The sequence below is a fragment of the Callorhinchus milii genome, unplaced genomic scaffold (genome assembly GCF_018977255.1).
Source record: "Callorhinchus milii isolate IMCB2004 unplaced genomic scaffold, IMCB_Cmil_1.0 Scaffold12, whole genome shotgun sequence".
In the NCBI taxonomy this organism is placed as follows: Eukaryota; Metazoa; Chordata; class Chondrichthyes; order Chimaeriformes; family Callorhinchidae; genus Callorhinchus; species Callorhinchus milii.
In genome coordinates, this window is record NW_024704753.1 from 2879303 (window position 1) to 2894426 (window position 15124).

At 40.7% G+C, this 15124-nt stretch overlaps 1 protein-coding gene across 2 annotated transcripts in view; it reads left to right on the forward strand.

The window, feature by feature from the left end:
* chl1b (cell adhesion molecule L1-like b) overlaps positions 1 to 15124 on the forward strand; it is a 141208-nt gene that overhangs the window by 1073 nt on the left and 125011 nt on the right. For both annotated transcript variants that reach the window (XM_042339560.1, XM_042339561.1), the window contains exons 2-7: positions 2560 to 2577; positions 6608 to 6713; positions 7636 to 7829; positions 10673 to 10795; positions 11747 to 11917; positions 12848 to 12895. In XM_042339560.1, coding sequence (XP_042195494.1) covers positions 2560 to 2577; positions 6608 to 6713; positions 7636 to 7829; positions 10673 to 10795; positions 11747 to 11917; positions 12848 to 12895 — 660 coding nt within the window. The remainder of the gene's footprint in view (positions 1 to 2559; positions 2578 to 6607; positions 6714 to 7635; positions 7830 to 10672; positions 10796 to 11746; positions 11918 to 12847; positions 12896 to 15124) is intronic.

Sequence of the window (15124 nt, forward strand, 5' to 3'; positions counted from 1 at the left end):
CTAAATCAGACAAGTTGTTGATATTAGCTTGCAGTTCTCCTTTTAACTACTCATCTGGATAAAACACCTCTGAGTAAATCAAACCTTGTTACAAAAACAGTGGCTAAAACGAAATAAGAATGTAATGTGATATCCCCATTCCCCAAATGTTTTTCAATATTCCAAAGGTTCGGAACATTATCGGATCGCTCGTCTACCTCGGGGGGGGAAAAAAGTGAATTTATCTCTGCTTAAAGTGTTGATTCTAATGAGTTTTTATTTGTGCACAGCAGCACTACGGTGTAATTTAAAGCAAGTTTAGTTAACTTTTTGGGGGTTATTTAGCTGTCAACTGCTGAACTATACCTGCACAGCTTGGATGAGCAATAGCTTCAATTTCTATTGCTCTGGTACTCCAAACATTGGCAGGCGAGGGGCAATCGCAATAAGAACCAATCTGCTGGCAGCACAATTGCTTAGGCAGCTGTTCTGCCACTGCCAACATACAAGTTGTCATTTATCAGTCATGCCTTAACCTTGACCCCAGTTGTACTCTATTACTACAAGTGAACTGTGTGATCTGTTTCCAATTTATCATCCTCAATAACTGTTTGTGCGTATCAAAGACGTCTCAAGAAGTTTCTCTGAGACCGCACCTTTGATCATCTTCCAACCACCCCTCCCCTTGTCCTCCACCCCTCTTGACTCCATCCCTCAGCTTGGGTGCAAACCCTTGACGTCCAGTGCCTTGAGATGTCCTCCCGACATGAAAGGCGCTGTGCAAATGTAATTTGTTGTTGTTGTTCATATAGCGTCCATCAGGTCTCGCTTGCTGACTGAATTGAGGGTACCCTGAATAATACAATAATAAAAATACACTTTTTGTTCATAACAGGAATTCTAAGGGTAAGTTCATTTTTGTTGTGAAATAAAATAACGAGAATAGTACTTTTTTCCTCCCCTCACTGAATGCATTTAACCCCCACTCCCTTTTTTTCCTTTTGCTGGGTGCAGTTCCACAGGTTCCCTTCCGTTCCGTTACCCACTGTTCATTTGTGAGCCTTGTTATTCAGTCCAGAGAGGGAATTGCAAACCATTCCGATCTTCTCCTCATCCCTCACCCACTCCCAGCAGGAGGCCATTGGATAGGAATGGGATCAATGGATTACTTTTCTATCCCTTAACCCAGGGATACAGAGGCCAAACCACAGCATTCCAACCTTTGGGATACAGCATATGAGTAATTTGTGAAAGGTTCTCAAAGCTTTCCACTCTATTGTTGACTAATCCATACAGAATTAATTGCTATCAACATCTCGATTAATGTAGCATGCGGCTGCCAGGATGGTAGAAGGCAAACTAGATGGACCCTGGTCTTTTTTGGTCTAGCAATTCCTATGCTCCTTACTGCACAGATCAAATTAATGGGACTCAAACAGGCAACTTTTGTCTCTTATGCAGAATTAGGAACTTTTATCCACTGGGTCATCAGCGAACTGAGAACAATATCTACACTTGTAATGGTTTAATGTGTGAACTGACTAGCTAACTGAGAATAAAGAGACGTCAGTGGTGAAAATAATTACTTCATGTTACTGGGTTACACTGATTTTCACCAAAATTGTAATAGATTTTTGGATCGGTTTTCCTCCCATTCCCCAGTGTAATTATTTGAATCCTGGGCTGAAAGGCAGTAAGAAGAAACAATGCAATTATTGTGGTGCAAATTCTATTAAATGCATCACAGTAAGTGGATGATAGAATTAGCTGCCTCAGAGTCTGTGCTGCAAAGGTGAGCAGTGAGCATCAAGCACCTTAACTCGCGCTCCCAGGCTGATGGCTGACAATGAATAATTCTTTGAACACTTTAATGAAAGAAAATTCTAAAGTTGTTTGCCCCCTGAATTCCAGCCTGTAAAACCCATTACCTTCTATGAGAGTGGAGTCTTTTTAATCCTCGCAAATGGCAAATAACTTCAATAAGTTTGAATACGAACGCATTAAACTTTCCACAAATTGGATTGGTGCAAATTGTCTTGGAATTGCAAGACCTGCAGACATTATGTTTAGCGGGATTTCTAGAAGCAGATTAAAAAAAAATGCACCTCACAAGATCACGACAGGAATCCAGAAGAGATTTTGGCCATTTCATCTCATCCTTCCAGAAAACCCACCCTATGATCTTCCCGTTGCAGTATCGAGTCGCTCCTTAAAATGAGCCAGCAATCTGACCTCTCTCACTTTGTCCCTATTCACCCTGTCGCAGTTGTTAATTATTTTTTGTGCATAGAGATACTTTCCCACGTTCTGTCCTGAAATTGACCTGGACCTTTTTTTCTGCTGCCTTGGTGTATCCGAAAGTATTGTTCCGTGTTTACTTTCTCACTCCAATTTAATACCTTACAGCACTATTCCTGATATGACGTGATGTGATGAAAGGTTTAACAAGTCGTGAAAAATACAAAACTTATCAACGAGTAAATGAAACGTTCGATAACTAAGCATACTTATTTTGCATCAATGTTCTAATCATGTATAAACCTTTTCCATTTTCCTTTTTTGCTTACCTTGGATCTAAAGCTTTTGCACATGAAAAAAGTAAGTTCTCTTTGTTTTACTAGTTCCTGCCGTCTTCTGGTGTTTGACTATAAGTCTAGGTCTTCCTTGTCTGTATTAATTTGTGCTCAATTTTATGCCCAATCCTGTTGAAATTCTCCGCTTGCTTTTACATGACCTTGCACCTGTATTTTCTTGCCTGGAATTATTTGATTGCAGGTTTTATGGACAAAATGTTGGCCATTGAGTTATTTGTGGCGAGAGGGAGAGTGCACAATGGCCAGGAGGGATTGCAGAAAGCAATCTGATTTAGCAGTTCAAATGATACTGTAAATCGTAAAAGCAAAACTCAAGTGAGTTAGGTCATGTACACCCTAATGAGATTACCAGCCAGCCCGAGATATTGATTTTTGTTAAGATAATGTAGATTGTAAAGTTTATGGAGGTGATGTAATTCCATTTTACGATAGAGTTTATTTACTGCCACATTCAGTGATGACGCTCACCTTTTCCCCGACAGTGAGATTATTCACCGAATTGATTTTACGTAAATGTTTCTTGCCATTCCTCCTCTGTTAGTTAGAACTAGAGACTTTCAGCATCAAATTGGGCCACTGTCATTTGGTCTATTATGTTATTACTGCTACATGGTTTTCGAAACCACTCTATTTTTGTATTAATCTCACACCCAGATTTTACCTCATGACCCTTAATGTTTTTACTGCTCAGTTGCTTATCCTGTTCCCTTTTGAATAATTTCATTGATCTAACTTCCATATTCACTTTTAATAGATTTCTTACCCTAACAGCACTCTTGAGGGAAGAAATGTTTTATATCTACCGCACAATTCCTCTCTAGCAATCCTGTTGGTCAAGGTCTCTTTTCCATGCCACGTTTTTCCCACAAAATATTCAGTCACTACACTTTACAGTATATTCTGTGAAGGGCTTTAGGACGTCTCGAAGACATGGTAAGACGCTATTTCAAATGCAAGGATTATTATTATAATTATTCCGCTGATTTTGTAACGTAGGCTGAGGATCCTTTGAGGAGTGAAAGTTCTTTATAGCTCTGCGGTCAGGCTTAGTGTCGTTATTGGTATACGGTGAGATGCGGAGGTTTCATGCTGGGTGAGGTGGAATTTCAATGCAGAGCTATTTCAGAAAGAGCAAACTTACCCATTCCCTCCTGACACCAGAGACAGCTTCAAAAAAACACTTTGCAGCAGTGGTGGATCAAGATAAGCCACTCTTTTAAACCGTGAAGAGAACCTGTCACTAACAATTGATAGGCCCGTGTAATGTTATTCACAAACTGCTAACTAGGGAATGAAAGGTTACTACTTTCAAATCTATTTCACAAAAAGGTGCTAATGTACCATTAACACCCAAGATGATGATGATGATGCCCCAAAAAATTAAAATTCATTGAAACGAAAGTTGGGATTCCGGGCAAAGAACATTAGAGGTAATTAACGTCTGATGTTACGAAGAAAATGTGTGAAGAGTTTAGACTGGAGACCTAATTAAGACATTACCAGGAGCCCATGGAGATTATCAACATAAGAACCTACCAATGTCAACCCAGTGTAGGACTGGGGGGAGCACAGTATCGGTACAGATGATGTGTTTGGATGAGCCGTTAAAACAACTGCCTTTTCTGGTGCTTCAACTTGACGTTGAGTGTCCCGTGGTATTACTTTGAATCAACAGGGCCCTGTTTGAGTGAATATTGTACAAATTACAAAACAAATTTACATTTATATAGCATTTTTCATGTCGAGAGGATGTCCCAAGGCACCTATCTGCACATGTTATTTGTAGGCTCGCTATCTCTGCTGCTATTTAAACAATGGATAATTAGGAGACCGGTTAACAGTTCTGTCAATTTGTCTCACAGCAGTCTGTACCCAACCTATTTAGAATGAACTGATCACCAGTAGTACCAAGACAGTAAGAAATATATTGCACCAGCCATGATATAAGGTAGAAATCTCTAAAAGTTGTTGGAAAACGTTGGAAAATGAAATCCCGTGCCGTAAAGCAGGGCCACTGAGTGCCACTGCTTGTTTGTCATTAGTGTTAATGGCAGCAACGATTGAGATAATTATTGTGAGATAATTAGCTCGGTGACACAGAAGTGGTCATTATGACATTATATTCTCAATTGAAAGCTCTCCGTGGACAAGCCGGAGACCAGCTTGTCTGCATTGCAGTCTTACCCAAACAGATAAAACTATCAACAGGTGCACATTTTTATGTTTGTTTTATTGGGGGGAGTCAGTTTCAGGCAGAAATTGAGAACATCGTTGGAGCTATATTACAGTCATTAACTGCGATAAACATAACATCTACTGAAATATATCAGAAAACAACATTAACCCAAACCCTTGAAGACAATTTGTCTGCTTGTAATTGTGGGATAGAGACCAGTTATTTTAAGACAGTCCAGATCATTGCTTTGTTGTAAGTGGGCGGATAATAATAATAATAATAATACTTGCATTTGATATAGCCTTTGAGACGTTTCAAAACGCTTCACAGAATATGCACTAAAGTGAATTGACTGCACATATTTTTCTGTGGGCGATTTTCAAGAACCTCATTGGAATCATTCCGGTTAAATCCAGTGACTTCAGCATTGGGACCTCTGCCTTAGAAGGTTACCACTGACGTCATTTCGGGCTTCCAGCACTAAACGGCACATGTGGAGTGCTCACGAGATCAGTCACGACCGATCAGCTGGCTCACAGGAAGCAGTCCGGTCAGCATCAGGTGTATACCACACTTACATAGTGCGAATCCACAAACAACCAATGCTTCTAACGGACTTGCGCAATAAATTAGTCACATTCTAACAATGTCGGGCTGTATTTCTCTAAGATCTCCGCTTAGCTCTTTATTCTTTGTAGTGTGAATATTCCCAGGCTTCCCCCGTAACTCCACCACCCATCTCGTCAAAGCAGTGCCCGCAACCCAGTAATAACTTGTCCAGTCCTGTGGTATAATAGAGCTATAAGTATTCACGCCTGATTAACTGGCTTTACAATTCACGTCCGATTCACTGGTTTTCTAATTCACATCCGTACTTGTTGAGATCACTTGACTATTGACGAGATCATTATATGATACAGAGTCAATAAAAAGTCATTATCATGAGTTGAAACAGTTGTAGGGTTATTTAACCTTAATGGACACTGCAGAACCCAAGTAGCCGTTCATTTTCATCAGCCCACACTCAAAAGAATTGCTGTTTGTTACTCCACGTGATCATTGTTGAAACTGAAATTTAAGTTTGTTGCAATTCCTACTGTTTGCTCTTGGTCTTAACTAAGTGGAGTCCTGTAGCTCAGTGGTTAGAGAGCTCGCCTCGCAAGCGAGAGACCTGGGTTCAATTCCTGGGCAGGGCGAAATGTTGGGCAAGTTTCCTTACTCCACACGCACGCCTCTGTTTACCGAGCAGTAAGTAGGAATCTGGTTGTTAGTCGATTGGCGGATCGCTTTTCCGAGGGTAATAATCCCTTCAAACAAAAATAATAATTTAGTCACTCAATCCACAATCCACGACTGCTTGTGGGACAAATTCACTTTGCAGTATATTCTGTGAAGGGCTTTGAGACGTCTCGCAGACGTGATAAGACGTTACATCAAAATGTAAGGTTGATTATTATTATCCTGTGACCCTCTTTGAGTTTGTGGAATAAAAATGTTAATGGGGGGGAATTCTCTTGGGTTGCATACAATAATCATAATATCGTATGCAATGATATTTTCAGTTTTTGGTGCATATTTATGAATCATAATCCAAATGGGAAATCAATTGATGAAACCGTTCATTAAGTAATTGGAATCCAGCGTTCCAGCTATAAAGGCCAACTCTGCAACTTCGTCCCCTTAATGGCTCGAATTTATGTGAGGTGCTTGGATATTCTGCTCACGCAGCCTCTTTAAAAAAAAGGAAAATGATTTGGCTATTAAAGAAGCTGCTTGACGCAGTAATGGATTCTGAATTATTTTATCGTCTCACAATCCTGGTGAGCAATTACCTCATTTCCCTTTGTTTCCTTTCCAGTTGAGCAGCCACCAACTATAACTGAACAGTCGCCCAAGATGCACATCGTATATCGGATTGATGATTACAGCATCAAGTGTGAAGCACGAGGAAACCCGCCACCAACGTATGTGCTTGACGCTCGTGTGTTTGTGCGTGTTGTGTGTGTGCTTTATTTTAAACGCGGCATTATCTCTCTCATCTCAGGATGTTCAAGGTCAGAGCTCAAGGGCTAGGCTGATACGCCAGCGCAGTACTGGGGCAACACTGCCTTGTTGTAGATATCATCCTTTCGATCAGTCGTTAAACTGAGATCCCGCCTGACTCTCCTTACGGTGGACGTCACATTTTCATGGCACTATTCGAAAACAAGAAGGGAGTTTTTCCCAGTGTTCTGACCAATAATCCTCCAGACAAATTGGTCATTCATCTCATGGCTGGTTGTGGGACATTACAGTGCATAAATTGGCTGTCGTGTTTACTTACAAACAAACTTTCAGTACACTTGACCGTAATTGCCTGTGAAGCGCTTTGAAATGTTGTGACATTAAAGATGCTGTACTAAAAGCCTGATCAATATTCCTCCCTTATATGCCTGTGACATTGGGTCATTTATGCCATTGCTGCTTGTGGAGGATTGCTGGCACAGTTTAGCTGCTGTGCTTGACTACATACCTACCACACAGATAAAAGAGGGCATTCACTGCACGGCTGCTCGTGGAACCATATGGCAAATTGGCTGCCAAGTTCACCAATAAAATACACCGTCACTACACTTTACAGTGAATCTTGTGAAGTGCTTTGAGATGTCCTCCTGACGTACAAGGTGCTATAATCAAATGCAAGGATTGTTATCATTATCATCATTACACTAGAAAGTCACTTGTTGCTTTATCAAATGTCGATAATAGTCTTGGGATTATTTCCTTGGCTTTCGGATTTTATATGCTGATTGTGCTCCACTGTGTTTCTAATTTAAGGGTTGGAGTTGTTATCTGAGTACTTTATCTGTCACGAATTCCAGTAACTTGGTCTCTATTCTATCACAGGTTTCATTGGACTAAAGATGGTAAAGATTATGACCCATCGAAGGACCCGAGAGTGGACACAACCTCAAACTCTGGAACATTCATCATCAAAGCCAGCAACGGGAACGTGAAGAGTTTTCAAGGGAAGTATCGCTGTTACGCCAGCAACAGCCGGGGAACAGCTATATCTGAGGAGATCGAGTTTATCACAGCACGTGAGTTCTTTGTTCGGTTTTGTTTCTTCTCAACAATTGTTTTTGCCAAATTCGCAGGCTCACTGGGTAGTTTTTTTTAAAAAAAACGATGAATCTTTATGTGTGTTCCAAACCTAGATGGACTTTATTAAATGAAGACCACTTTGGTTCTGTTCTCAAAGCAAAATGTTCTTTCAGGGGTGGAGGGGTGGTGGGGGGAGGAAGTACTGCCACCTGGTGATGTGATAGGAACAGTGAAAAGCTATGCCACAATGCACAGTTTGTGTGTACTTTAACACAAAGCATTTCAAGATCTTTTGCACAGTACAGTTTATTATGGAGTCTGATTTTCTTAACGGATTCCTAAATAAGGGAACCTGTTAGAATCTGTGTCGACCCATTAGGAACTGTGTTTTGCAGAGAAACTGTTCAGAGCAGATTTTAGCTGCGTTAATAATTGTAGGCATTCGCCTAACAAAACACACAGTCACTGCACTTTACAGTAAATCCTGTGAAGTGCTGTGAGACCTCTTCCTGAAATGAAAGGCACTGTATCAAATGCAAGGACTATTTATTATTATTATAATATCGCAACAGAATCATGGTTAAAAACAAAAGCCCTCCATCCCCCAAAGTACCATTCCTAATTGGATATACGAAGCGAAAATTTCTGCGTGAAGTTGGCCTTTGAATCTTTTCCTCGACAGTAGCCCATTTATATCAGTGAAAGCAGAATTATTGTTGCTTTTAATACCAAAGGGAACTGAGAATATTGGATTTTTTCTCATTATAGACACACGTGCCTTTTTAAAAAAAAATCCAATATGTGGATTTGAGTTCCGTTTTCATAGTGAAATTGAGTCCAATCATAAAGATGTGGTAGGCGATTTTATTCCTTGGATTATGAGTAATAACACTTTGTGATCTTTATGATCTGAAAGGTAGATGAAACCCAGTATAAGCTACACACCAGATGAATTTCATTATAAAAACCGAGGCCAAGTTTCATGCTGTGGATTTATTTATAAAATTAATTTGGAATGAAAAATATTAAACTCGATATATTTAAATCTTTCTCAGAAGCCGCAAGCTTGCTTCTTGAATATGGTTTCACTGGAAACCAAAGAATACAGTAACATGCAATAATTTACTGATCAACTCGAAAATGTTCTCATAAAATTGCCTTCCATATTTAAGGCTGAATAACATTGATATTTATGCTTCCATTGGGAGACCCCATGATGCACTCACTATTTTTGATTGGAAATCATATTAAAATGTCTATATGAAGCATGCGCTTGTCCAGAAGTGTTCAATCTCCAATTAATACACACACATGGTGGCTCGTCTGATCTTATATGATGCGTGACTTATCCAGACATGTAACAACAACAACTTGCATTAGTACAGCCCCTTTCATACGGGGCAGCATCATGGAGGGCTTGTAAACCAACGATGTAAATCTTGTGATGAAGTGAAGGATCCTGAGGGCAGAGCACTACCATCAGCAAGAGCAGGAGCGAAGGCAAGATCAGTCCAGGTGTAATGGTTAAGTGAGTCCAATCTGAACTTTGGAAAGCTTGGAGACTGCGGGAGGAAGGAAAGACTGACAGAGACAAGGAGCTCCGTAGTCCTGAGGGCCTGGGAAATCATGAGCTTTGGTTTCAAGAGGAAAGGAAGGAGCCAGGTGACGCACCAAGAGTTTTTACAGAGCCCTTAATTAGGGAGATGGTCCCATGTCGCTGTGTGTACAGAACTCCAAGTATGGAGGATTGGGCAAGGGTGTGCTTGATATTACAGTTTCCCACTCGGCTCAGCATCTACCTGATAGAAGTAATGAAGTTTTGTTCACAACACTATTGGATGTCCTTTGCTGCCAGATTCTTCATGCTCCACATGAGGCAGAACACAGTGCTCAATATTGCACATCAAGGCATGTAGGCATTTTAGTTTATCTTAAATGAAGTAAAATAATCTGAACTTTGCTCAGCTTCTCGTTCAGGTGATGAAGCTCCTGTGGGTTTCTAGTGTTTAACAAAGTGTTGTCAAGCTGTTCACTTCAGTTGAAGATCTTTAGAGACTGTGTGGTGTTATGCTTTTGAAAGGCTGGAACCTGGTTTGAAAACTGGATCAGACAGATGGGGAAGTCTTTGCGTTTTAATGAGTGTCGAGGCTTGTAAATTTAACTTTGTTTTGACAGGTTCAGTTCATTTCCCAATGGTAAAAAGCACAAAGCATCAAAATGCCAATATTTTTTTTCAGCACCATTATTCTTTAATGAGCTGGAAATGCCACAACATGAAACTTTCTATAAAGTATATGTATCCAGTATTGGTTAAGAATATAATATTCCGGTCTGAGTCTTTATCATATAATTATGCTGTTTAAGAATTCAAGCTACGAGGGAATTTGGAAATCTCTAGAACAGGGTCTAATTTGAGGTATTTCTTAATGGGATTCCTTAATAAGGAATCAGAGCAGCCAGAAGTGCATCACACAAAATTTGGCTGTGGGGTGACTTTTTTTCCAGAGCAGAGTTCCCGTCAGTCGACAGAAATTCCAGCGGGGTTTATGATCAAGGAGTTCCATTAAAAATATCGCAAATTAGACCCACGTACATGACGTGGAGGAAGATAAAGTATTGCCTTGAAATCAAACCTTATAAATGTTGCATTTTTAAAAAATTAATGAGACGTGCTATGTCAAGTGCAAATATACCAGACTACTAATAATAACAGCGGCAAATACTGTTTAAAAATGTGGCTCCATCGTGCTGAGGTGTGTCAATTGTTTAGATGTGTAAAAAGAAGGTGCTCTGTTCATCCTTTAACCGAATAACAAATACCTTCCTCTCATTCTTTCAGCCATCCCCAGATTTCCAAAGGAGACCATTGCACCCATTCAGGTAGAAGAAGGGATGTCAGTGGTATTACCTTGTGACCCACCCAATGGAGCACCTCCATTGAACATTTATTGGATGACAACCTGTGAGTATATGACTGACACTCGAGATCAAGGACTATAATGCAGTAAAACCCGCAGTAAAAATCAGATCTGTATATAAATTGTATAATCAACTAAGTCATACATCTTCAAAAGAAATGTGGTCGCTCAGTCCACGACTGTTTGTGGGGACGCTGCTGTGCGCAATTGGCTGCCGCGTTTTGCCCACAAAATACACAGTCAATTGACATTAGTTTATTCTGTGAAGCGCTTTGAGACGTCTCGAAGACGTGATAAGGCACTATGTCAAATGCAAGGAATATTATTATTATTATTATTACCTGACCAAGTCCTGTTCAAGAGTTTATATTCTAGGCATGTTTGACATAATTCAATGTTTGCATAAGTCATACAGGTCCTGCGATTTATGTGCAATAAGATTTTTACAAAGGTCAGTATAATTGTAATATGGCTCTCATTTTAGCCCTTAATGGTCTGTGATTTCCATCACCAGACCTGTCTTGTGCTCTCTCCTAAATGACAGAGCCAGGGATCAGAAATAACTAACACTCTCACGGGCACATGACCCGCTATTTAGGTTTTAAAAAGCCACAGGAAACCTCAGCAGTTCAAGGCATCTTATATAGTTTGACTGCTCAGTAGTAATGCGAATAATTGCACAATTGTCTAAAACGGTTTCACATTTTTGGTCAGATTTGGAAGCAAAATTTAAGTCTAAATTGCAGTATTTCGTAAGGGTACGTTGCACAGATGTCAACCCACGACAACTCCACTCTGACAGAGTCTATCGATTGCCGAGTGGATTGACAGGTTTTCGAGATGAATATCTTATCAAAGGATTCTTTTACGAAATACTGCAAATTGGGTGGACCGCGTGCAAACAATTTCCTAATTGATAATGTGTTGCGTTAATCCCTGTTAAGTCACTGTTATGGTAACAAGACTGTTTGACATGAAGCCTTTTTCTTTTGCAGCAATGCAACGTATAGAGCAGGACGGGAGGGTGTCCCAAGGACTCAACGGAGATCTGTATTTTTCAAACGTGCTAGCAAGTGATGACCGTGCTGACTACTTCTGTTTAGCACAATTCACGAGAGCCAGAAACATTGTACAGAAAGAGCCCATCCGACTAATTGTTAAACCTTGTAAGTTCGCTTGCGTTTACTTGTTGCTCATTTCCACTCGCAGTAATGTACCTTATACAGAAAGGTCATAATAGGGAACTCCTATGATTATAGATCAAGAAGTGGGAAGCCAATGGGATGTACAACACAGGGGAAAATACAGCTCTTCCACATAGTCTTAGCCAACAAGTTCATTTTGCTTTCAAATTCAAGACGGCCAAGAATCGTGGAAAATGTGGCAGTTTTGTCTTAATTTGGAAGCTCATTCTGTTCAGACCTGTGGAAAACTAGTACTCTGAATTGAAGAATTGTTCACAATTTTGCACGCTCTTAAAATCCAAGGCAAAATGGTCTCATATGTTAAGGCTCGTGGAGTCCTGTAGCTCAGTGGTTAGAGCACTCGCTTTGCAAGCGAGAGACCTGAGTTCAATTCCAGGCAGAGGGCGAAACCTTGGGCAAGTTTTCTTGCTCCACACGCCTAATAATAATCCCTCCAAAACCAAAAACAATAATAAATTGGTCATTTTCAATCTACGACTGTTTGTGGGACATTGCTGTGCGCAATTGGCTGCCGCGTTCGCCCACAAATATACAGTCAATTCACTTTACAGTATATTCTGTGAAGCGCTTTGGGACGTCCTCCCGACGTGAAAAGCGCTATAACAAATGCAAGGATTATTATTATTATTATTATTATAAGGCTGGGTGGAATTTTGAGTCTTGAGACATGCCCTGTTTGCACGGCGGTTTTCCAACTCCTGCCCATCACCTGCTCCACATTCACAAGCTCTCATCTTCCAGTTGTGTTTCCAAATCCCTCCCTCCCTCCCTCCCCGCATGCTGTTTGTACATTTCATTTTTCTGTTGGTCAGTTTGAGTTTTGTCATGATTTCTATTCCTCCCATTGTATTTTGTTTTCATTCCTTGTTCATATTCTTTTATTTGTTCCAGTTGTACTTCCTAATGACACAGAGTCACACGGTATTGACTTACAGGCTGGTGAGTTCTCTTAAATTGGAGCGTAGCCTTTCAAGTGCTAATCCCAGCAAGAGTTTACTAACAGCTTCTTATGCTTCAAGCTCATGCTGTGCCCATCATTATTTGGTACAAAAGAAACAGGAGCTAATATGTGTTGTTTTTACTTAATTAGCATGGCATTAATTAATATTGCTGTTAATTATTTATGTGATTTGCGGGATTTGTGTCAACCTTATGTTGCAAGATTCACACTGAACATGGTGTGATGCACAAGTGGCCAGTCATGGCAATGACTCCTCATGTTTTCCCCCTTCCAAGCAACTTGGGTCGTCCTCCCGATGTGAAAGGCACTATACAAATGCAAAGTTGTATTGTATTCCCCCAAGTGTTAGCTCTGATTTTCATAACCACCATGTTTTTAGGGTTATTGCCTGGCCAGATGTTAACCGACCTGGTTGTTTTCTGTACTGGGGGAGCCAGGTTTTGCAACCGGTGGGCAGAGGTCGGGGCGATGGGCCATTAGTGGTGCCACCTAACCATCATTCTCCACACTATCTCATACCCTGCTCCGTCTCTCTCACCATCACTCTCTACGCTGTGTGTCACGAGGTTGTATGAGGCATGAGGCAGCAGCTCAGAGAACAACGGGAAGAGAGCTAGAGCTAGGTAAGACATCATACGTACACCTGAAGGCAACGCCCTCTGCCAGCCCTGTTGCCTCCGCCAATGCTTGCCGTTTGCTAGCAAAAAGATTCAGCTGTTTTTTGTTCATCTCAGAGATGGCAAGGCTATTTTTAATTGGCAGATTTTTGATGGAACGTTTAATTTCTGGAGAGTGATAAGTTCTTTTTCTGGTTTAATAGTTGCTTTTCGAGCTGAATCTAATAAAGGCCGACAAAATTAGCTCTATCCCCAGCTGAGAAATATTTTTTCCTTCCTATTTGAGAGCAAGGCTTCCACTGGAGCTAAGGACTGCTGCCTAGTGGCCATATTGTGTATCACCTACGTTTGGTTTGTAATATTCAGTTCACATTAAACCCTACAAATTGCGATGATAATTAATGCCGGTGTCGATATACATTGGCACGAATGAAGGAAAGATGCAAATGTCATACCTAAAGCTGCTAAAACACGGGGATTGTAGCCTGGATTCGCACAGGATTCGTAAATGTTGAATCCTGTAAAATGAAAGCCGTAAAGTTCGATCCTGCACAACCTTAAGAATCATGCTCACATTTGCCGTTTACCAAGTACGATTGATTTCTTTTTTACAGTCAGCCGGGTGTCTGACACACGCAGAAACCCATCACCGTTGCTTAAGAGCACCCAAACCAAGCTGAGAATCCCATTCATCCCACCCACACGTGGAAATCCCAGAGATAGATTGTTGGAATGGAATGTGCGCTCTCTCCCTGGAGGACCACATCCTGTTTGCCTAAAGTATAAGGCACAGGTTGGCAAGAGCCAAGGCTTGGGGACCCCAGAGTGTACGTTGGGGTAACTACTGGATTCTAACCAGCTAAAACTGCATAGCTTGCCATTGATAGCACTGTCTGGCAAGTCTAACTGACAGGAGGGTGCAGAGTGAAGGAGCTTTGGGTTATGTCTGACTTTGACTTTGCCAGTTGCTTGTGGGCGCCCAGTGCACTTTGACAGAACAGCAGGTTATAGCTGTGCCCAGATTCAGCGAATGTGGAAAACGTTAATGTGCTGATTATAACAATCTGTTTTTAATGAGAATACACATCGCAAGGAATGAGCCTTCATTTAAATTGCTATCTGTCTTGTTCTCTCAATAACAAGGAGGTCTGTATATTAGGAGGTTGTAATTATTATTCTGTACACCAGAAACCATTTTACTTCGGATAAAAACATCATTAGATTAACATAATTTGGCAACTATCCCACGGCATCGCAGTTGTAAAACTCCTGCCAATAAGAAGAATGAGCTGCTTTCAGCATTTCCCATGTTTCTGAGTGATTGAAGGTCTCACAGTGTTCAAATGAAAGGCAAGGGCCGCAATTAAAGGAGAACTCCGGTTTGCATTGAATTATCTTTCTCAATCATGGTGGTTATATTTGTAATTGATTACTGCCTCGGATTGGCATTTCCAGCTCAAATCTAATGATAATTAGCGCTCAGTGGGTTTGGCGGACAATTAAACATTGTTAGCCGTTTGATCAGTGAGGATTTCACGTTCTTGCAAGCTCTGCTTATTGAAGCGAGGTTTCGATTCCTTTTATCCAGCA